General features: G+C 43.4%; 1 protein-coding gene across 1 annotated transcript in view; it reads left to right on the forward strand.

Moving 5' to 3' along the window:
* Positions 1-9,112: 9,112 nt before the first annotated feature.
* LOXHD1 (lipoxygenase homology PLAT domains 1) overlaps positions 9,113-22,159 on the forward strand; it is an 85,194-nt gene continuing 72,147 nt past the window's right edge. Inside the window, exons 1-9 of the mRNA XM_074165997.1 lie at positions 9,113-9,416; positions 10,254-10,450; positions 10,799-10,991; positions 11,790-11,950; positions 16,546-16,846; positions 17,392-17,546; positions 18,853-18,986; positions 19,927-20,075; positions 21,375-21,479. Of these exons, the coding sequence (XP_074022098.1) occupies positions 9,407-9,416; positions 10,254-10,450; positions 10,799-10,991; positions 11,790-11,950; positions 16,546-16,846; positions 17,392-17,546; positions 18,853-18,986; positions 19,927-20,075; positions 21,375-21,479 (1,405 nt within the window). The 5' untranslated portion in view covers positions 9,113-9,406. The remainder of the gene's footprint in view (positions 9,417-10,253; positions 10,451-10,798; positions 10,992-11,789; positions 11,951-16,545; positions 16,847-17,391; positions 17,547-18,852; positions 18,987-19,926; positions 20,076-21,374; positions 21,480-22,159) is intronic.

Genomic DNA, 22,159 nt, shown 5'->3' on the forward strand with positions numbered 1-22,159 from the left:
TTACATAGTGTGAAAGTTTGTTCTGCTTCCAAATGGTACAAAGGTTTGCAGACATGGACATTGCAAACATCGTCTTTTTGCCCATGCACTTACATTACAGATTTTTTTTTTATTTTTAAAAGATAGGTCCAAGCTGTAAAGGACGGCATTTTGTCATTTGATGAAGTCTAGTTTTGTCAAAATGGTAGCAAAATGAGTCATGTTTTGTTGGTGGTTTGAAGACTGTTTCAATGGAATTCCAAAGAAAGATGCTTGGTTCACAGAAGATACAAGTATGTTAAACACAGAAGATGACTATTTGATTTTTACTCCCCAAAATTAGGGTATTATTACCCCCAAAATTATAGGGTAACTTGCATGAATAGGGGGTGGGGAGAGGAAGAAAAAGAATTTTGGAAATCAATTCATGTAATTAATTTTATCCAGACAATATAAACCAAACTGGAACCTGTTAATGGAAAGCTGCTCTGTGGGCATGAGGAACTGAAAGCTGGTGAATGAATTGGAAGCTATTTAAGGATTGATCCTGACAAACTTAGACCTCATATATTCAAGAAACTGAATGAGTATATCTACCCTGATTAACTCAGATACTCTGTAAAAAGAAATGTAGCTAAGTCAGCGCAGCCTCTAATCTACGGCCACTTAAACCAATAGTACCTTGATTACCAATTTAGCTTGAAAAGTTTGCTTGCAGATGCAAACTAACAGCCTGTAGAGAAGGCAAAATTTAAAGATGCTTCTAAATTAGGTGTTTGACTTGCTGTGGTTCCAGTTAGTTACTTACTCATTAATTTATATCAGCCATTAATACACAAGATGAACATCAGACTTAATGAATTAGACTTCATTAACTTAGCCTGACTCGGTGAGGTTTTGGTACCTTAAAACCCCAATTCAGCAGTTTTGAGATTGTTACTTACACTTGTTCATGTGCATAAGCCCATCATTAGGACTTAAAACAGTGGTAATATGTTTAGTTGCCTTGATTTTAAAGGTCAGCTTGGAGTCCTGAATGATGGAAGAATTAAGATTGTCTTAATAAATTTAAATATTTAAGTTAATATTGCATTGCCACTACGTATTCTGGGAGCTAAGTGGATGTATGCTACCACCATACGTATTTCACAGGCTTTTGTTGATGAAGAATGAGCTTTCTCTTACCTAGAGAGGTATTTCGGCCAGATGGTAACCACAGCAGTCATGTCTGTTTGTTGGGCTATATACTTCCAATATGCTGTGTGTTTGCACACAGTATTTAGCACACACATGTGCGGCTGTACATAGAATCATAGAATGGTTTGGGTTTGAAGGGACCTTAAAGATCATCTAGTTCCAACCCAGTGCCATGGGCAGGGACACCTCCCACTAGACCAGGTTGCTCAAAGCCTTGTCCAACCTGGCCTTGAACACCTCCAGGGATGGGGCCTCAACAACTTGTACCATAGATACTTGTCTGGCTTGATTGCCAGTGGAGTAACTTGCTCTTTTAAAGCATTTCTCTTTAAAACATCTCTTTTAAAACATCTCTTCTAAAACATCTTTTCAGCCATCGGGAACTGCAGCTCCCAGTACGCTCTTGGGTAACGTGGTTCTGAGGGGCCACCACTTTGGCTAATCTGTAGGTTGGTGATTGGAGCATTTTTCCAGGCTCAAAAAAAAGAAAAGACATAAAATTCATGTCTCTTGTGGGGTATTAAGGGCATTTGGCTGCTGGGTTAGGTTCACACCAACGTCTGAACACAACACATGGAGTGGCTGGAAATACCCTTGTGCAGCTCGATGTTTGCATTCCAGTCTGGGTTTAAATTGTGCTCAGTAGTCCATGTTGCCTGAATTTAATGTGGAGTAATGTCTTTGAACTGTACCTCTAAATACCTCTCTTGATGTGGTCTGAAATGACCTGCCCCAGGTTTCCCAGAAAGCTGATATCTGAGCAGGGGTTTGAATTCGGATCTCCTGCCTCTGTGTATGAAATTCTCCATAATCAAATTACTTTTCTTTTTTACAGTTGTGGAGGGCATGAAATGATGTGGGAGATTTAAAATGCTGGCAGATCATGTATTTGTAAATCTAATGTTATACATCTAGCACAAATATTCAAGCTTTCATTCCTTTGTAAATTAATTCGGACTTTCTCCTTCATCTTGTGAAGAATTATCTTGCAGCGTGCTGATGATGTTGGTTTGATTGCAATAATAAATTTGGTTGGTTGGTTTGTTTTTAGGGAGAAATATTGCCTTACCCTTTTTCTTTTCCTTCTCAAAGGCTGATGAATTCTTCGTTGAAGCAGTAACGCTGAAGCAGGTGAGGAGGGTGAGAATAGGGCATGATGGCAAAGGAGGAAGCAGTGGCTGGTACCTTGCCAAAGTGATAGTGAGGGAAGAAGGACAGCCAGAAAGTGAGGCTGTGGAATTCCCCTGCTACAGGTACTGGAAACAATGCTTGCAAATCACGCCTCCATCTATGCATTTGCCAGACTGAAGAGCCTAGCTGTTGCTCCAGGATTGGAATTTTCTGAGCGCAGCTTAATCCTTTTCATTTATTCATCCATTTATTTTTGCTAAGCCTGAAAGCAAAGAGTGTGGATTGGGAGGTTTAAGATTTATTTTCTTCTTTTAAACTCCCCTTAAAAAACCAACAGCAATTTGAATTGTGAACTTCCCAGCAATTAGCTGAGTAATACAGAGAATTTCCAAAAGGCAAAAATGCAACCTTCCAGTACCACATCCAGTGCCATTGCAGTTGCCTGCTGCAGAAACACGCTCTGCTCAGTCTGCTGGTCTTACTGCATGGGTGAGACGAGGTTCTGGTCCCTCACATGCACATCCCATCTTTCCAGGAGCAATGGGATGCTCTCTTTGTGTTGGGAGAATGCCAAATTGCTACGTTGCCATCTTGAGAGCTCCTTGCATGAAGGGAAATACACATCATGCAGACGGAGATAGCGGTAGAGCAGGGTAGGCTGTAACTTTTCCCTGTGAGCGAGTTATATTCTTCTCTTTCCTAGACAACCAAGTGGCCAAAAGAAATGTGCTGGGCTGAGGCTACCCATGGGGAATGAGATGCCCCATCTCTCCTGGCATCAACTAGGGTCTGCCTCAACATCACAGCACAAAATAGAGGGAACTGGGCAAAAAAATGAGAGACAAACTTCAACGTAGCTCAGTGGCCCGTAAAGTCCTGCTTGCCCTCTCAGGATGCCCACCCTGTAAGAGGGAAGTCCATTGAGCTCCATTTAACATCAAGTACCTGTTCTAAAAAGTCATCTGCTGGGGGACTAGTGGAATTGTAAAACACAGACACAATTATTTTTAAATTGCAAACAGAGGTAAAAGCACTAAGCTGGTTACTTGTCCCTGTAAATCGGAAAGAACTCCACTGTAATGAGGGGAGTCAGCCAAATACACACCAGGAGACAGCCCCAACCTCTCTGTGCTGTTAAATCCCCGTCACATCAGAGAGCAAACCCACCAGGGAGACAGTTCAGAGCGGCAGATGCAATGCCATCCTGGCTGTGAGGAGCAAGCCAGCCTCTCCCTTCTCAAAGAACAAACCACCGCGTTGTCACTGCTGCTTTTTAATGCATATTTAACAACCATATGTTTTACTGAGTTAGGCAGGCAAGCAGGACGGGTTTTTTACTTGGACATGGAGTGTCCACGTGAAGAGCTGTTTTGCTCAGGCTCCTCAGAGACGTTTCTGTGTCTAACTGCACTGTGCAGCTGGCTCATGGAAAAGATTTCCCTTTGAATCGTCTCCTTGGTTGACCACACGTGTAACTGGGTGTCTTCCCTCAGCTGGGAGTGATGATCCTTTCCCCTGAGATTTACATCTCTGGGTCATCAGAGTCCACAGGGCAGAGTCCATCAAAAGTCCATCAGAAACATCAGAGTCCACAGGGCATTCTCCTCAGGCCAGGGTCTGAAAAAGGAAGGAGGAAAAAAAAAACCCAAGACCTTATCCCCAAAATACTAATGGGGTGCATTCAGGCTTCAAGTCACAAGTGATGGAATTCCACTCTTCTTGCCTTTCTTAATATCTCTTTTTCCAAGCAATACCAGTGTTTCTTGTGCAGCTTTGTTTGCTGTCCTTGTGCCAGCATTATCTCGTCCTCTCAGATTGAGAAGGTAACATGACTGATCACCTCCAAACACAGGGACAGCTGCTCCCTCTCACTATCTTTGGTGCCCATGTCTCTTGAGAGATGGGGGCATCATCGCAGTATACGGGTGTCGTCATGGAGTCTGGAGATATCTGAGGGCGAAGGTGCTCACCCACTGCATCCTCCATGTGAGGGATAAACATCTCCATGACCTGCAGCATTTGGATGTTCCCCTCCAGTCCTGTAGGCCAAGGACAGCTTAAGTCCTCTCTGCTTGGGCAGGCGCTCATAGAGGCCTGCTTCACCTGCTTCTTCACAGCCAAGATATTGAAGAAGAGTTGGCCAAGAAGAGAGGCCTTTTTTCAGTGAGCCAATGTAAGCAAAGTTAGAAACTCCACCTGGGGGACACCAGGGAAACTTCTGTTTCTACTTGCCCAATCCGTGGCCAGCCAGTGGATATGCTGATGTTCTCATTGCCTTCATCTCCCAGACCTGATTAACTTCCTCTCCTCTACACAGCACAATTGCATGGTCTGGAGAAAACACCTTCTGCTGCCGTGTCCTTACTGAAAGTGACTCCGTTGACTTTGGGCACTGTTACTGTGAGACAGCTAGAAGACAAAATGTCTTCCCACAGAAACACGTCTCACCTGTGCAGAAAGCTTCACAGCCTTCTTACCTCTGTAAAAAACCAGGCTGTTCCACCACGTGGAGGGCAGATATTATAGCAAAGAGCTGGCTAAGCAGCTCCCACTGTAACTAAGGCCTGTAGGATATCTTTATAGATCTTCATTGCATGTAAATTGCAGCCTCTGTTCTTGTTATTTACATACTCATATACACGGCTCTGTTTTGTCTTTTAATTTGAAAGCTTTTTTATGACTCTACAGGAACATCTATTACCTAATAGTCACAAAAGCTCGATGAGAAGGACTGTCTTTGTTGTGCAAGGGAGCCAGCAGAGATAAAGAGAAGCTAAGTGGATTAATTGTGACTTTGCGTCAGATTCAGGAAGAGCATCGAGGAATAATGACTCCCAGGCCCATGCTTTCAACTCTTAAAGCAGTTGGCTATAAAGGGAATGGCTTGTAGCTTTTCCAAGAGACGGTGATTTTTAAAGCGGTCATTTGATCTGTGCTTGCAAGAAGTAAATGTGAGTAAATTCTCCAAGTGTTGTTTGCAGAATTGCTAGTACCTCACTTGGGTGCATTGCAGTGTTATTCCTCCCTTATGGCCACACGACATTATAATATCTGTGCTTTTAGGGACTGAGCACCGAGTCATTCAGTGGCACGACTGAACAATTGATACTTTATAATGCCTGATGTGGTTTAGCTATTGTGACTATGAATACTGCTAGAAAGTTCAAAGTGAAGGAGTCCACCTTTCGCCCCAGAACTAGAGCTGAACCTTTTTGAAGCTCAGAACTGAATTCTTCAGCTTCAATTTTCTCATCAAGGCTCAGTGGAAGTCCAGGAGTGGACTAGCTGACATTCTCTGAAATAGCCTATTTTTCATAATATTTATATCCCAGACAGAAATGAATTTTCGAAGTCGTGAGTTCGTGATAGGATAGAATTTCATATGCTATAAATCATTATAACTCCACTGAAATCTTCAATGGTTCTTCATTACACTTTTTTCTAAGCATATGGACTGCACCATCCTAATTTTTCTCCAGCACAAGCATAAGGGAATATCGTTAATTCTCTGAAGAACAACAGACAGAACATGAACGGGATGATGCACCAGGAGGCTCCTGTGAAAGAACATTTATTCAAACAAATGCCAGAAGTGTTCATTATGCAAAGGATCCAGAGAAACCTCCTTTTGTTGCCTAAAAATAGACTGAAATGTCTGTCTATTTTACGCATATTTATATATATATAGGCTATATTTAAAGACACAAGCAAATACATATGTATCTGAATTGAATGGATGTGCTAATCATTCTAATTGCACACAGGCTATCATCTGCTGGATTTCAAATGCTTAATATGATGTCATCCCATATTTTTTTCCAGTGCTTCCCTGACTCTCTATTCCTCTAGAAATTCTCTCTGAAGTGGCTTTCATGTCATATTTATGTCTGCTTTGGATTGTTGGAGACACAATGTCTCTTTAGAACTAAGCATGTGATACAGGACATGATTACACCCTTGCAGACCCCACAGTGGCATGTGAATTGCACAGATTGCATGTGAATTGCACACATTACATGTGAAATGAGCAGATTACATTGCAATTGTATGGAAGCTCTGGTAAAATAAAAGATTTTGACAGGTCTTTTTTGCTAGGCATATGATGGCACTATACTGAAAATTTCTGTTTTCCGCAGCCTGGTGTGTTTATAATGCGTCGATCCACTTGTGTTCAGTGTCAGACTGTAAACCCCTGGTCGCAATCTGCTGCTCAGCGATACACTATTGGAATTGCATTAAAGTAAAATTAGGATATTGCAGCATAGGTGCAGAAGGGATGGAATGCAATGGCATCGCTCATCCAAAGACTTCCTCTGCCACTAGGTAAAGTCATCTTCTTGAGAAAATAGTGGTTCTGCCGCTTCTAGCTATTTTCTTGGCTGAAGTAAAGTAGGGAGCAAGCCTTAAGCCACTTCTGCTGACAAACCTCCCTCTTCCTCTTCCTCTTCCAGTCCAAGACATACTCCTTCCTTTGCCATCAGTAGCTACCAACATTGGTAGAGGGAATTTCTTTGTCTAGGGGTGTGTACTCCTTCTTGGATTAATTTTTCTTGTTCATCCTCACTGCCGAAGCAGTAAGCATTTGCCATGCCGCACACAGAGATCTGTTTCTTGTGGGAGGTATTTTCATCCTGCCACCTGGAAGCAGAAGTGTTTCATCCAGATTAATCCCACATTTCTCTAAACCATCAGTAATGGTGAAGGGGACAGAAAACAACAGCATGTCCACTGGCAACAGAAGCAGCAGGCACCCCAAAAAAAGCCAGAGCAGAAGCATATCTACCTTGTGGGCTTCTGCCTTCCTGCATTCAGTGGTCCTGGGGCGGTGGAGTTCAGGCTGGAATTGTGTGGGTCCTCCCAGTTAACATCCATGTATGCAGAAGCATCTTGACTTCTGGGATGGTGTGATCCCCTAGCCATTGGATACCTGTCCAAGGACGTGAATCCTGAGCCAGCATCAAGAACTACAAGATACAAAGGTATTAAGGACCAGTTCTAACAGGTAAAAAAAAAAAATCTCCCAACCCCAAACCATCAATAAAGGTTTCCTTTCTTAAGACAACGCGTTGTCTTGGCATGGTCCTCTTCTGCCCTTGTTACACTCCCCCCTTGCTCAGTTCTTAACATCAATTTCATAGTCTTCTCCACAGATTTTTCTGCTCTTCTATCCCCGCTACATCTCTCAGCCTCCACTGAGGCCCAACACTGCATCTGATGCCCTCACATGGTGTTTGTGTGATCATCACATGTTCACAGATTTCATGCTGACCCCCTTAACTTCTAGCCCTTCTCAAGCCACCTGCACATGGCCACCCGCTTTACAGAGTGAAAGGGAAGAATACAGGGTAGACTGTGTACCCAACAACCTGCCAAATTTAGAGGGGAACTAGGAGTGAAGATGTGTGGCTGTGTGGTGGGGCTGTATGCACCTCTTTTGCATGGGCGCTTCGCTGCTAGTGCTTCTGGGACGGGCTGGCTCTAGCTCGTGTTTGGATTTGTTTTCTGATGCTGTTTTTTTGCATGGTTTCTTTGATCTGGGTGGGAAGGGAGAGGAGGATACTAAGAAGATAACGTTCCTTCTGATGGATGAAATGGAGGACCTGTTGTCCTCCTCAGTGTTCCAAAATGCATGGTTACCTCTTGGTCACCATGGCAAGTCCAACTGTTCATGACTGTAAGCAGTGCTGGTTTATTACCAGCGAGACACCATATGTGAGTGGGCAATTGTTGGTGTCCCAAAGTCCCTGTTATGAGGGTTGTTTGCTGGTTTCCACGTGTGCTGGCTCATCAGCAAAACCAAAGGTGGAAGCTTAAGTGGGAAGTGGGCTCTTCTCCTTTTTTGGGTGTGAGGGATGGCCAAGGAGGACACACGTGGCATGGCGACGTTGCAGGAAGCCTGCCATACCTCTGTGCTGCGTGTGTTTGTGGAGAAGCAGGTCTTCTGCAGTCTGGTGTCATTCACATAGCTGTGTGGCCTTCTTTAAGAAGCAACAGTTTCTGGGGATTTGGTTTTCTCTTCCTAGTTCTGGGAATAATTCTAGCAATTTAAATACCCTGCATAACCTGCCAGAGCTTGCTCAATTGCCCTTCGTTCAGCCCTGCTGGTTTCAAGTAGTATTTTTAACTGCAAAAGACGATGCTGCAGGTAGCTGTGTACCTGGGAACAAGGGACTTTCTGGGAACCATGCCTGCTCTCACAACGCGATGTTGGGGGACTGAAAAGTGAGAAACTTCTGTCAGGGTCCTTGCTGTCATCGTACGACAATTGCTATATGGCATATGATGGTTTGGGGCTGTAATTCCTTCATCCCTGAGGCTCAAGGAGCAATTGGTTCCCCTCCGTTTTCCATTCAGATTTTTTTTCTCTTGAGATCATGCTACATTTTGCTTTGTGACTGGCAAATTAGTGTAGATGGATCATTAGATTGATGCCGAGAAACAATGGAGATCCTTCCTTTTGTTGGTGCGAGCTGCCTCCAAGTATACTCAGCCCTGGAAGTGGGAACAGCATCATTCAGCCCTTCCTTGGTGGAGGAAAAAAAGTTATATATTTATTTGTAAAGAGAAGAAAAGAGATGATAAACCAGTGTAAGCAACTGCACACAAAAAAAGGGAGTTTTAGTAACTTCAGTGTCCTGAAGTTTGTAATCAAGGTGGCTAGTAATAAAGGCTGCAAGTATTCCTGGTCAATGAAGGTCAATGCTTTCTGAGACTGAGACCGCCCATTTACAGGAATAACTTGTGGCTACAGAGTTTGTGCTTTCCAGACAGATGGACATCACAGCCGATGGTTATCTACTGTGCTACAAGCAAGGATCTCGTGATCTCTCTTCTTGGAAAACTGGAGGTTTAAAGTGTGACTGCAGTAGGGTCTGGTCAAGCCCCTGCGAATGTAACAGAGACACAGAGCCATGTAAAAATATCTTTTTGGCTGTGGTGGGAATTATCACTGTGTGTGGAGCCAGCCTAGATTTTGAAAGGTCTAATAGGTCCTAATTATGCAAAGATAACTTGCTTCTCTTTGTAAACCAGATGGCTTGACAAAAATGAGGATGATGGTCAGATTGTCCGAGAATTAGTACCTGCTGGGGAGTCACCAATGCTAAAAAGTGAGTTTAGCTTGGAAAAAGAGAAGGTCTGGGTTTGAGCTGTGTATGTAGGTGCATTTTCTTGTACTTAATAATTCATGTCAGTTCACAGTAAATCTACTGGGCTTTTTTTTGCCATTCTTATGCAAGAAGCTGCAGTAGGTCTGCATTGGGGGAGAAATGCCTCTGACCTTTAAATCCTAGTTTATGAAAGGGATTAATTTGCATGAAAGAGAATGATTGCAGCATTACATATGTAGAAAGAAACCTTGATTTTTAGTGTCATGATTTGTTTAAGAATTGCTTTCTTGTATAGGTTTCTCTGAAGCATCTTGAATTGCCACTACTTTAATAGAGTAGATCCCACTGAATAACATTGTGTTGCCTGAAGAAAATCACCAAAAAGATTACTGTCCTTTTCTGGAAAACCAGGGCTCCAATACTGCAATTTTCTTTAAAAAACAGCACTTACAGAGCTCAGGTTGAGATGTTTTTTTATTTTGTTTTAGAAAAAAAAGCAGAAGCTATTGAATTAAATTGTGAGTATAAAAAAATGTGGAATCACCTCGCTTGCTTAAGCACATTTTTATGGTGAGAGGGAGGAGTACAGGATATTTTCTGCTTATTAGTGTAACTGTTGCATCTCTTACAATTAGGTGAATAATTCCAAGGTGTGACACCTCATCCAGTGTGGTCCTAAGATTCTGGATGCATTAACAGAGGCACAAAGTCCTTTCTGTGTCTGTAGCTGGAGTCGTCGTCCATCCCTCCCCCCCAATTTGTTTGAAGGCAATAGCCTGGCTGAGCACTGGAGATGTCACTCACGTATCTGTATTTTATACATTGATCTCACTCTAGATGTCAGCTATCACATCAGCGTGAAGACGGGAGATATCCCAGGTGCCAGCTCAGACTCCAAAGTTTTCATCAAACTCTACGGCGAAAAAGCAGACTCCAGCAAAGAGACTCTCTTGGTGTCTGATAACGATCTAGGCAATTATTTTGAACGTGGCCGAGTGGATGAGTTTACCCTAGACACGATGGATATTGGGAAGGTAAGAATTAATTGCAAGTGACTCTGTGCTTCGTGCAAGTGGCTGAATTCAGAATCAATGTATAGCTAAGGATTGAATGGGATGTAAGAACCTCTGACCTTTGCATTGGAGATTAAGAAATACATTTTGTATGGGCTATTACATTGGCAGTCTAGTGTACATGCTGGCATGTGAAGAATGTGTTTTAAGTAAATAATTAAATACATATATAAATATATTATATAAATTATTTACTTGAACATGGTGTAAGAACAGGGTGTCAGGGGAAGGAGATTTTTATATATTAAGTAAATTCTGTTCTGTTGGGTTTTTTTTCTGCTGTCTTCATTTTTGTTTGCTTTTTTAAAGATCAACCGAATACTGATTGGACACGATAACGTGGGTCTCCGGTCTGGCTGGTTCCTGGCCAGTGTGCAGATCACAGTTCCAGTCCAGGGAAGGCAGTACATGTTCCCCTGCAACCGGTGGCTCGACAAAGATGAGGCTGATGGCAGGGTGGAGGTGGAGGTCTACCCAAGTGAAATTTTGCCTATTGAGAAATGTGAGATAAAACACATTGAGAAATTTGTGCCTTTTTTTTTTTTTTTTTATATAGCTAGGACTAAATTTTTATTACTGGCATTCTTAAAGGACCAGGACACCACTGTGTTAGACAATAAAACTAAAAAATTCCCTGTCCCAAGGAGCTTATGCTTGTGAGGACAGCAAATTATTCTGCTGTTTGGGATATATTTTTTTTTCTAAAACAGTTGGAAAACCACTACTGAGTTTTCCATCTTAGTTTCCTGAGATTGTATGGGTTCTGCTTTTTCCACATTTACCTGCCCCAGTCCTGCACAAGCACGTCCCATTCTACTTGTATTATCCCATTGTCTGGAAGGGAGAGGCCATTAGACAAATAACAACCAAATCCCTACTGTCTATTTGACTTTTATCAGTAGATTCTGGATTTTTTAAGGCTATGGTTAAAATTTGCCTTGGGATCCTGAGAAAGGAGCCTGTGGTTTTCCTCTGCTCTGTGTAACTTGGTGCTCTGTGTTCCCTTGTATTTTATTAAGGAGATCATTTAACCACTCTATAGTTGACCCTGAAACAAAATTCCCTTTTAAGGCTCTATTTTGCACCCCTCTGATGCTGGCTTAATACTTGTAAAAGGGAAAACTATTAAGTTAAGTCCTCAGTGAAGAGATGTGTTATCTCACATTTGGTTTGGATAAGAGCAAATGGTCGGCTGCGTGGTCATTTGTTAAGACAAGGTAATCTAATTTTAGACTTGAGCCCTCAGGATTGTTGTTATCTCAGCTTCTCTGCTGATTTAATTGCTTTATTTTTGGACTAGTGATAAACTACGAGGTGTCTGTAGTTACTGGAGACGTGCGGGCCGCAGGCACCAATGCCAAAGTCTTCATGCAGATTTATGGTGAGTCTGGCAAAACTGAATTGATGATCTTGGAAAACAGATCCAACAACTTTGAACGGGGAGCCACAGAAGTCTTCAAGGTATGATGACAGCAGTCGTTGCTGCTTCTATGAAGGGAAAGAAATGACCAGTCGAAACTGAGACATCAACAGGTTAATTGGCCTGATCATACAAAACAATTGAATTTTTAACAAAATTGCCAGGTCTGTTGGCATCTGTCGTACCCTCTCCACATTTTTGGAGGTTTTGTGTTTCTTTTGGGAGGTTTTGTGTTTCGTGGAGTGACTTTCATCTTCTGAGGGACTGGTAGCAAAGGTGTCATAGAAGAATATAGTCTAACAGCAGCATTTATTTTCCTTCACTTTCAAAAGGAGTTGCTTATGTTAGATCTCAAAAGATCTTAAATTTTGGGCCTGACCACGTTATTGTCCCTTTTCTTTATCTACTTGGGGGAAAAACAAACCCCATAGAGAATATAAGGGATCCTGGCTTTGCCTGCAGTCACACATGCCTTATGCCACTGGTACATGTTGTCAGCCCAACCCTGCAGAGGTTTGCTGCTGTGATTTCTGTGGACGTGTGAGTGCCCCATGGATTTTTTACTGCCTGCAGCACTAGCCTGTCGAGCACTGCTCAGTCACGGTGCATGCCAGAGCCACATCCTTCTGTACAGAAGTAACCTTAGAAGACACCAACATCTGGACAGTAAAGCACAGAGTTCAGATGGAAGCAGGATTTAAGGCACATCTGTCACATGTGCTCACAGCACAAGGCTCAGCACAGTGGTGCCTACATCTCCTTGTGAATTTGCAGTCCCAGAGAGGTGGGATCCATCTCACAGAGTCATAGAATGGTTTGGGTTACAAGGCACCGTAAAGACCATCCAGTTCCAATCCCCCTACCATGGGCAGGGACACCTCCCACCAGACCAGGTTGCTCAAAGCCCCATCCAGCGTGGCCTTGAACCCCTCCAGGGATGGGGCAACCACAGCTTCTCTGGGCAACCTGGGCCGGGGTCTCACCACCTTCACAGCAAAGAATTTCTTCCTAATATCTCATTTAAATCTCCCCCTTTTCAGTTTAAAACTGTTCCCACTCATCCCATCGCTCCACTCCCTCAGCATAGTTCAGCACCTACTTGGAACTAGTTGTGGAAGCTCCCCTGAATCTTCAAGACTGGGGAATCCTTCCCTTTGTCACTGTCTAAATGGAGGTGCCTTTATCCATAGCTTTACTGCAGTTTTGTAATGTGTATTTTTAAGATGAATTCACATCCTCCTGCCTCAGTTTCTTGCATTATAGAATGGATTTAATGATGTTTATCTATTTTTAATGAGTTCCTTGGGATTTAAGATGAATAGCACTTTATAAATGTTTACTTTTTTATGACTCTATAATTTTAAGATTAGATTTCTCTGATTTTAAAGGAAACAGGTTTTCCAAAATTTATGAGTAAAAGCTATTAGCCAATATCAGATTTATGGTACAGCCATATGTACAGTGTTCTGTTTACATAGCCATGTTTATATCCTCTCTCTGATGTTTGTTGCTGGGCTTTAAAGTTCTGCCCATTTTCTGTGATTTTTTTTTTATAAGCACAGAAGGCCAAAGCTGTGAAGCATGGATAGACAGATCCTCTATCTCTTTCATGTTATAAATATTTACAGAAAGATATAGGCAAGAATAGGATTCTGTGAGCTACATACTAATAGAAAATGCCATCAGATATAGACAGGGCGTGCAGGATGATTATAGCAAAACTAAGGATAAAGCAGTGTAAGGAAAGACACATTCTTTATGCCAGGGCAGCTGGATCAATTTTAGTTTTCTGATAAGCATCTTGTGTGCAATTGATTTGGCTTTAATCTACTCTAGGAAAAAAATTCTTCTAGACTGAAACCTTATATGCTAAGATGCCAGATTTCAGCCTGAAGCAAATATTTGCAAGTTTTATAACATAAACACTGCCTAATAGCATAAGCAATCATCAGAAACAAGTCATTGGCTGTTGAAGGATTGCGTGGAGTAAAACCTTCTATCCTACTTCATTAGGTAGTAATCCGGACAAATAGTCTAAACCAGCAAGGTTTTCTATCTGCTGTATTGACTAGAGAGATGGAAATCTTCTTACTGATACAGCCTTCTGCCACTGATGCATTGTAATCACTAATGATTGTGTCCTCTCTAGCAAAGTGAGGAGACACTCTTCTAGTTTTCCAGATGAGAAGTAAGGAGAAGGGCAGTCCAAGCCCATGGTCCATGTCAGAGATCAGGTTGTCTGAGTCCAAGTTTACTGCCTTTTTGCTATACCATTATTGATTCTCGGTTGGTTCATGTCTTGTGCTAAGCGTTAAACATATCTTATTATTCATTTAGAATCATAGAATCGTTATGGTTGGAAGAGACCTTTAAGATCATTGAGTCCAACCATCAACTTAGCATTAACAAATTATCACTAAACCATGTCCCTCAGCACCACGTCTGCCCGTCTTTTATCAGTCACTACCACTCCTTGGATAGTGACTCCGCCACTTCCCTGGGCAGCCTGTTCCAATGTTTGACGACCCCTTCAGTGAAGAAATTTTTCCTAATATCCAACCTGAATCTCCCCTGGTGCAACTTGAGGCTGTTTCCTCTTGTCCCATTGCCTGTTCCGTGGGAGAAGAGACCGACCCCCACCTCTCTACACCCTCCTTTCAGGGAGTTGGAGAGAGCCAGAAGATCTCCCCTCAGCCTCCTTTTCTCCAGGCTGAACAACCCCAGCTCCCTCAGCTGCTCCTCACAAGACTTGTGCTCCAGGCCCCTCACCAGCTCTGTTGCCTTTCTCTGGACACGTTCCATCACCTCAATGTCCTTCTTGTCTTGAGGGCCCCAAAACTGGACACAACACTTGAGGTGGGGCTTCACCAGTGCCCAGTCACTGCTCCAGTCCTGCTGGCCACACTATTCCTGATGCAGGCCAGGATGCTGGTGGCCTTCTTGGCCACCTGGGCACACTGTTGGATCATATTCAGCCGCTGTCAACCAACACTCCCAGGTCCCTTTCCACCGGGCAGTTCCAGCCACCCTGCCCCAAGCCTGTAGCATTCATGGGATTGTCGTGACCCAAGTGCAGGACCTGTCACTTGGTCTTGTTGACCTTCATCCCACTGGCCTTGGCCCATCAATCCAGCCTGTCCAAATCCCTCTGTAGAGCCTTCCTGCCCTCCAGCAGGTCAACACTCCCACCCAACTTGTTGTCGTCTGCAAACTTATTGAGGGTGCCTTTGATGCCCTTGTCCAGATCATTGATAAAGACATTAAACAGAACTGGCCCCAGTATGGAGCCCCAGGGAACACCATTTGTCACCAGCCACCAACTGTATTTAACGCCATTCATCACCACTCTCTGGGCACAGTCCTCCAACCAGTTTTTTACCCAGTGAAGAGTACCACCATCCAAGCCATGATCAGCCAGTTTCTCCAGGAGAATGCTTTTGGAAATGGTGCCAAGGGCTTTACTAAAGTCTAGGTAGACAACATCAACAGCCTTTAGCTCATCCACTAAGTGGGTCACCTTGTCATAGAAGGAGATCAGGTTAGTGAAGCAGGACTTGCCTTTCCTAAGTCCATGTTGACTGGGCCTGATCACCTTGTTGTCCTGTAAGTGCTGCATGATGGCACTCAAGATGATTTGCTCCATAACCTTCCCAGGCACCAAGGTCAGACTGACAGACCTGTAGTTCCCTGAATCCTCCTTCTGGCACTTCTTGTGGAAAGCCATCACATTTGCTAGATGCCAGTCAACTGGGACCTCCCTTGGTCTGGTCCCTTAGCCAGGACTGCTGATAAATGATGGAAAGTGGCTCGGTGAGTGCTTCCATCAGCTCCCTCAGTACCCTTGGTGGTGGGTACCCGGTGGATCTCATCCAGCCACATAGACTTGTGTGTGTCTAAGTGGTGTAGCAGGTCGCTAATCATTTCCCCTTGGATTATGGAGGCTTCATTCTGCTCCCTGTCCATGTCATACAGCTCAGGGGGCTCAGTACGCAGAGAACAACTGGTCTTACTATTAAAGACTGAGGCAAAGATGGCATAAAGTACCTCAGCCTTCTCCTCATCCTTTTTCACTATGTTTCCCCATCATCCAATAGAGGATGGATATTCTCATTAGCCCTCCTTCTGTTGCCAATATTTTTATAGAAATATTTTTTTATTGTTTCTTATGGCAGTAACCAGATTAAATTCTAGTTGGTCTTTGGTCCTTCTAATTTTTTTCCCACATAACCTGGCAACATCATTGTAGTCCTCATTTAAAAAAGAACTCAGGCACTAAGGATCTGACAAACTAGTATGATATTTTGGCATATTCACCTTTAATGCCAACATAGAGACAATACCAGTAAGGAGAGCAATGGAGACATAGGGAGCCTAGTAAATATGAATTCAGCTATCCTTGCCATGGTGGTTTTGAATGTCTTCAGCTCAGTCTGTTCAGATGAGATTTGGCCACGGGAATTACGAAAGAATAAAACAGGAGGGAAAAAGTAAGGGTAAGCATGCATTAAAAAAATGATCTTATCCTTGCTTAGATGGTTTTGGGTGATAGAGGCGATGTTCCTCATTTTTAAGAATGTACTTTATGAAGTTAAGATATTTTATATCCTCCTGGGTGCTGACTTTCCCTTGGTCGCAGAGAGAGGCTGCGGATGTTGGCAAGATTTATAAGATTCGTATAGGCCATGATGGGACAGGCATTGGGGACGGCTGGTTCTTGGAAAGCGTCACACTGAAGCGGCTTGCCTCAAAGATGAAGGATTCTGATAAAAAGAAGAAGAAGAAAAAGAAGAAGTCTGATGAGGAGGAAGAAGAGGAGACCAAGGTGGAAGAAGGAATGGATGTCTATACGTTTGTGGCACACCGCTGGTTGGCTAAAGACGAAGGTGATAAGGAGATTGTGGTGGAGCTGGTGCCTGAAGGAGAATCTGCCCTGGAGGGTAAATATCAGAGGGAAGGTGTGTGTGTGTGTGTGTGTGTGGATACAGCAGTTACATGAAGGACAATAACCATGCTGTGGTGCTTTGTGGGACCATTTACAGCCCCCCAGCCATCCCATTGCCCCAGGCCTGAAGTGTAGCTTACACTGTGGTTTGGTTGATCGGCTCTGGGGCAGAAATGGACAGTGGTTAAAGTCAGGCAGAGGATGGAGGAGATGATAGCCTGAAATGGGAGTATCCTAAAGGACTTCCGTAGGATTCTCCAAGGCTCGTCTGGGGCACTTGGGTCACAAGTCCCACAGGTTACCACCATGGCTGGAAGTTTAGCAAACTGTAACTACATATATGGTTAATGAGAAGATCTGGAGAAAGAATGAGCTGCTCATGTTTTAAGATAGATGCCAACAAAACTGCAGACAAAATCTTTCTTAAAGCTGACTGTGCTGACACTTTTGGGCTACGTGCTTTCATGGTGAGCCATAGATCTGATAAAATATGGTTATTTCTGGGCTCCTCCTGATCTGCCTTTGCAATTCTACTTGCAGAGAACACGTACGAAGTCCATGTTCTCACTGGTACTGTGTGGGGGGCTGGGACAGATGCTAATGTCTTCTTGAGCATCTATGGCGTAGAAAGAGGAGACACGGGTGAGCGCCAGCTGAAAAGGTCGAATAACCTCAACAAGTTTGAAAAGGGCCAGGTAATGCATGAACTCGACTCATTCACGTGAGTGGAAGGCTGGCAGAGCTCTCACAGTTATCACGCTGGCCATTCATTACAGTCTCTTCTCTGCAAGGCTTGGCTGCTTCTTTCAGCTTAAAGCTCAAATGTATTTAATTTCTTAAATATATTATTTGAAGCAAAATGCCTCAAAACATTTTCCAGGGGAAAGTCATTTGAATAATAAGCTGAACACCAATTCTACATCAGAGCCACCTCTTGCATCTGCTTCCTGTAAGCATTCTGGTAATAATGTTTCCTGCCAGGAATACTTGAAAACCACAAACTTTAAATTAATATTGGAGAGTATTTGTGAGGCAGCTGAAGCATCTAGATTGCAAATACAATTCCAAATGTTCTACTGAGCCAGGCAGGGAATAAAAGTAATATTACACAGTGTGCTATAATTACATTATAATCCAATCCAATTAAACAGCATCTCTTGTAGAGATATTCAATCAAGTAGATTGAATATTTGCCATAAAAATGTTTATGAACAATTAACAAGCTACTATTACAGCCAGGAATTGTTCAAGGAATAATTTTGAATAACAAAAAATTACGGAAACAATAAGCAGCCGTGGAAAACTTGCAATCATAAAAAAGAGCCTCAGGTTGTTAAATAAGCTGTTAGCTGTGATTTATGAGCTTGGCATCAGTGAAGCTGCAACCTGCACATGGTTCTTTGTTCAGTGGGAAGAGCTCCAAGCTGCAAATGTAACAGTCTCTGCTCTTGGGAGTAGAAACCCAAAGTCTACCAACAAGTTAATCACATTAAGATGTTTAAAGTATTATGATAACAAGGTCTGTCCTGTCACACTAATACAGCTAATAAATGAACCTCATGGTTGTACTAAATGACAACAGGAAAAAAATTCTGTGGTTTGAAATAAAGCACATGGAGGTGCACAGGAGAGTTTCCTGTGGAGAGTGGAATCAATATGTTTGTTCCAGATTCAGTGTGGGGGAAAATGCTAAGCCTGCAAGGATTGAGATTTAGGACAGATGAGTTAAACCTGGAGGAAGCTGACATGAGGATGAGGTAAAGAAAGGAGTGAAGGGTTGTGCAGCTCTGTGGCTGTTACTGCCTTGTGAGAGTCAAGCATGAGTGTTAATGGGAGAGCTCAAAGCTCTGTCGTTATTTTAGTACATCTAGCCAAAGAATACAAGGGGGACTTACAAATGCCTTTTGTTTTAATGGGAAAAAAGATTACCCTTGGCCATTTACTGCCTGCCCTTCTCCCTTTGTGGGAAACACAGTCATTTGCCTCTTGCCTCCTGTGCAGGTGGATGTGTTCACCATCAAAGCCATTGACCTGGGTGAGCTGAAGAAGCTGCGGATCCGCCACGATAACTCTGGTGCTAGCCCAAGCTGGTTCCTGGAGAGGGTAGAGATTGTTGACCTCAAGGAGAGTACCACGTGAGCAGCCTGTCGCACCCTTTTCACGTGGACAGAAAAGGGGGCATGTTCTCAGGAGCCTGCAGAAACATGGGAAGGCAGAGGAGATGCAGAGGAGATGCAGAGGAGATGCATCATCGTAGCTCCTCACCAATTCAGAGGCATCCTTTGGGAGGCTTGTGATGATTGTGCTGTTGTACTGAGTGTGGGGCCATTGTGGGGTACCTCTGTGGGGGGTTTTGCTGTCCCAGCATCTCTGCAGTTTGGGAACCAATGGTGTTTGGAAAGAAAACTCAGCTTTTCTCTGTTTCTCCAGAGAGGGACTCTCCCTCCTGAAGAGGTCTCCATGCAGAGCCTGCACTTCTGTGTTTCCTTGCAAGGCTCCACTCTGGAAGCCCTTAACCTCACATTTCCTTTGTCTTTTGCACCTAATGCAAAGATCTGGGCCAAAAGCAAGTCCTGTTCTAAGCAAACTCCCGTGATTTTCACAGACAGCCAGATGAGCAAAGCCTAGGCTGTTAGAAACCTGAAATACAGGCTCGCCTTTGGGCTGTTACGTGCCTGAAGTCAGGTGCTTTAAAAGTTGCACAATGCTCTGGTGGGTGGGACTGCTCATAAGGACCCCGAGATAGGTCCACTCTTCATAAACATAAAATGCCTGTTAGACTGGAGGTTCCCTCGAGTTATTTAATTTTTGCTGGGAGTTAAAACTAAAAGCAATCAGTCATATGGGGTTGACAGCTCAGAAATAGTGCTTTTCAGTAGGTGCTCACTCACATATCTATGAATTTAGTTCCCACAAACAATACCAGGGCTCAAGGATGAAAACAGATGTACTGTTCAGCTTTGAGTAATTTCGTGTTGTTTTTTTTTTTTAAGTAGCCTCTAATCTGTGCTTGTTTGTGTTACTAAAGCCTGTGAAGTCCTGTGTAAGTGCTGGGTGCTGCTGTCATTCTTGTAGGTATTATTTTCCATGCCAGCGGTGGTTAGCAGTTGAGGAAGATGACGGGCAGATTGTCAGGGAGCTGGTCCCAGTGGATGAAGCATTTGTAAAGAAAGATTCGGAAAATGATGGCCAGTCTCTTGCAACGCTGGGCCTGGAACAGAAAGGTTTATGTTAGCCTTGTATTTCTTCCAGTGTGGGGTTGAAAAGGAACCAAGTTATAGCATTGCTGAAGACATTAGCAGTTAGCATTAACCGGGTTGGAATTCTGCCCCAAACATGAAGTTTTCAGGTGTGACTGAAGTGTGAAGTGAGCGTCAGCCAACGAGGAGTGGACGCTCCTCATTTTTAGGTGGTTTAATCATCTTGCAAGATTGGACCCAAAGTGAGAAAGCTAGGAAGATGGATAACATGTTCCATCATCATCTCTCGACTGAAATGCACATTCGTTGCTAATATCTAAGGCATAAATCCCAGCCATTTCACATCATGGGCTGCAGTGGTTGAACATTTCAATGTGAAACCAAACAGAGAGCAAACATGACCACAGAAAGGGAAGGGACCTAAATTTGTCTCACTTTCCATCTTGCTGCTCATGTCCATTGTCCTCCGAAATAACTTTGACTGCCTTGTAGATAATTTTGCATGGTAACCATAGAGCAATGACAGACTCCAGGGTCTGATGCTGAAGGTGCTGAGTGCCCAGCATTGGCTTCACTTCCAGTGAAAGGTCTTAAACTCCCCCCTCAAATGTTTTTAGATACCTGAATAATTTCCACAAATTGTGTAGCAAACAAATTTCCACAAATTGGATAGCCCTTTGGTTCAGAAGGACCTTCTGGCTGAGCAGCATCTTGGAAACACGTGTCTAACTATGGGAGAAAGGTGCTGGTTTTGGAATCTTGAGTAGGTTTTTTGCAGCGCAGTGAAGACTACATTAGACTTTTCCCCAATTTTTGTGAGTTTACTGTGCTTGCTAAATCGTGGTGTGATAGAAACCTCCCTAATGGCACTATTGTGAAGGGTGTGTTCATGAATATGAGCAGTATATGGCAACGTGCACATACTTTCTGGTATGTGTTATATGCACATATGTTATTTCGTGTTATTAGAATAAAGAGGGGGAGGGAGTGTGGTGGGGTTTTTTAAAATGAAAAAACATTATAGGCAGAAGCAGATTTGAAGAGCCTTACAGATTCCCAGGAAGCAAATGGGAAGGCTTGAGCACATTTCTTATCTGTAGATATGCAGAGAATGTACTGAATGACTGGAGCGGTAGAAGACTCTGCAACCAGATAGCCCAGCTCACCCCAGGAGCTACCACAGCATGCAGCAGGAATTAGAGATTACACCATGGCTGTAATCAGTCAAAATAAAACCCAAACCAAACACACATATGCAATGAAAAGTAGAGTTAATTCCTACTCAGACTTCATGCTCTTAAATGAAGATATTTTATCTGACAGCTAAATCAACAACATATACCGTGAAAGTGAAAACCGGGGACAAGAAGAATGCTGGGACAGATGCCAACGTCTTCATCACTCTCTATGGAAGTAAAGACGATACAGGTATGGTTTCATGTGATGGAACACGGTAGCACCTCACTGCTGGACACCTGAAAAGACAGCTCACGGTTTCCTTTTGTTTCCCTAATACCCATTCCTCGCTCCTTTTCAGTACAACTTCAACGTTCTCCCTGTCTCGGCACACATCATGATAGCTGGGAGCATACCACCAGCTGCTGTAAATCACTGCCAAACTTTGCGATGCTGATTTGCACCAGCTGCCGATCCAAAGGCTTTAATTTCAATTATAGAAACAGCACAGTTGACTGGGACTACATTAGCGGGTAGTGAATGCGGTGAATTATTTGCTTTCCTCAGCAATGAATCAGCATGCTCCTGAAACCCAGCTCTCCTCTGCCTCTTTGAGTGGCCCAGAAGTATTTAATCAGCTGATGAGCAAATCCTCTTGGAAGCAGCCGAGCTGTGTGTGCCGTGACTCGGATGCCTGTGAGAGTGAACAGGGAAGTGATGGGTAGGACCAATTTCTTCAGCTGTGAACACAGCACAACAGCATCATCCCTGTGGCACTGCCAGAGGATCCCTCAAGAAAGGAATTCTGTTTATTTTGGGTCTTGATACAGGTTTGGGTGCAGGGGGGAGGGAGGGACAAAAGCTCAGATCTTGAGATGAAACGCCATTTTTTACGTTTTAGCCACTTCCCCTGTTCCCCTGTTGACATTCCC

This window comes from Numenius arquata, chromosome Z (genome assembly GCF_964106895.1).
Source record: "Numenius arquata chromosome Z, bNumArq3.hap1.1, whole genome shotgun sequence".
NCBI lineage: Eukaryota > Metazoa > Chordata > Aves > Charadriiformes > Scolopacidae > Numenius > Numenius arquata.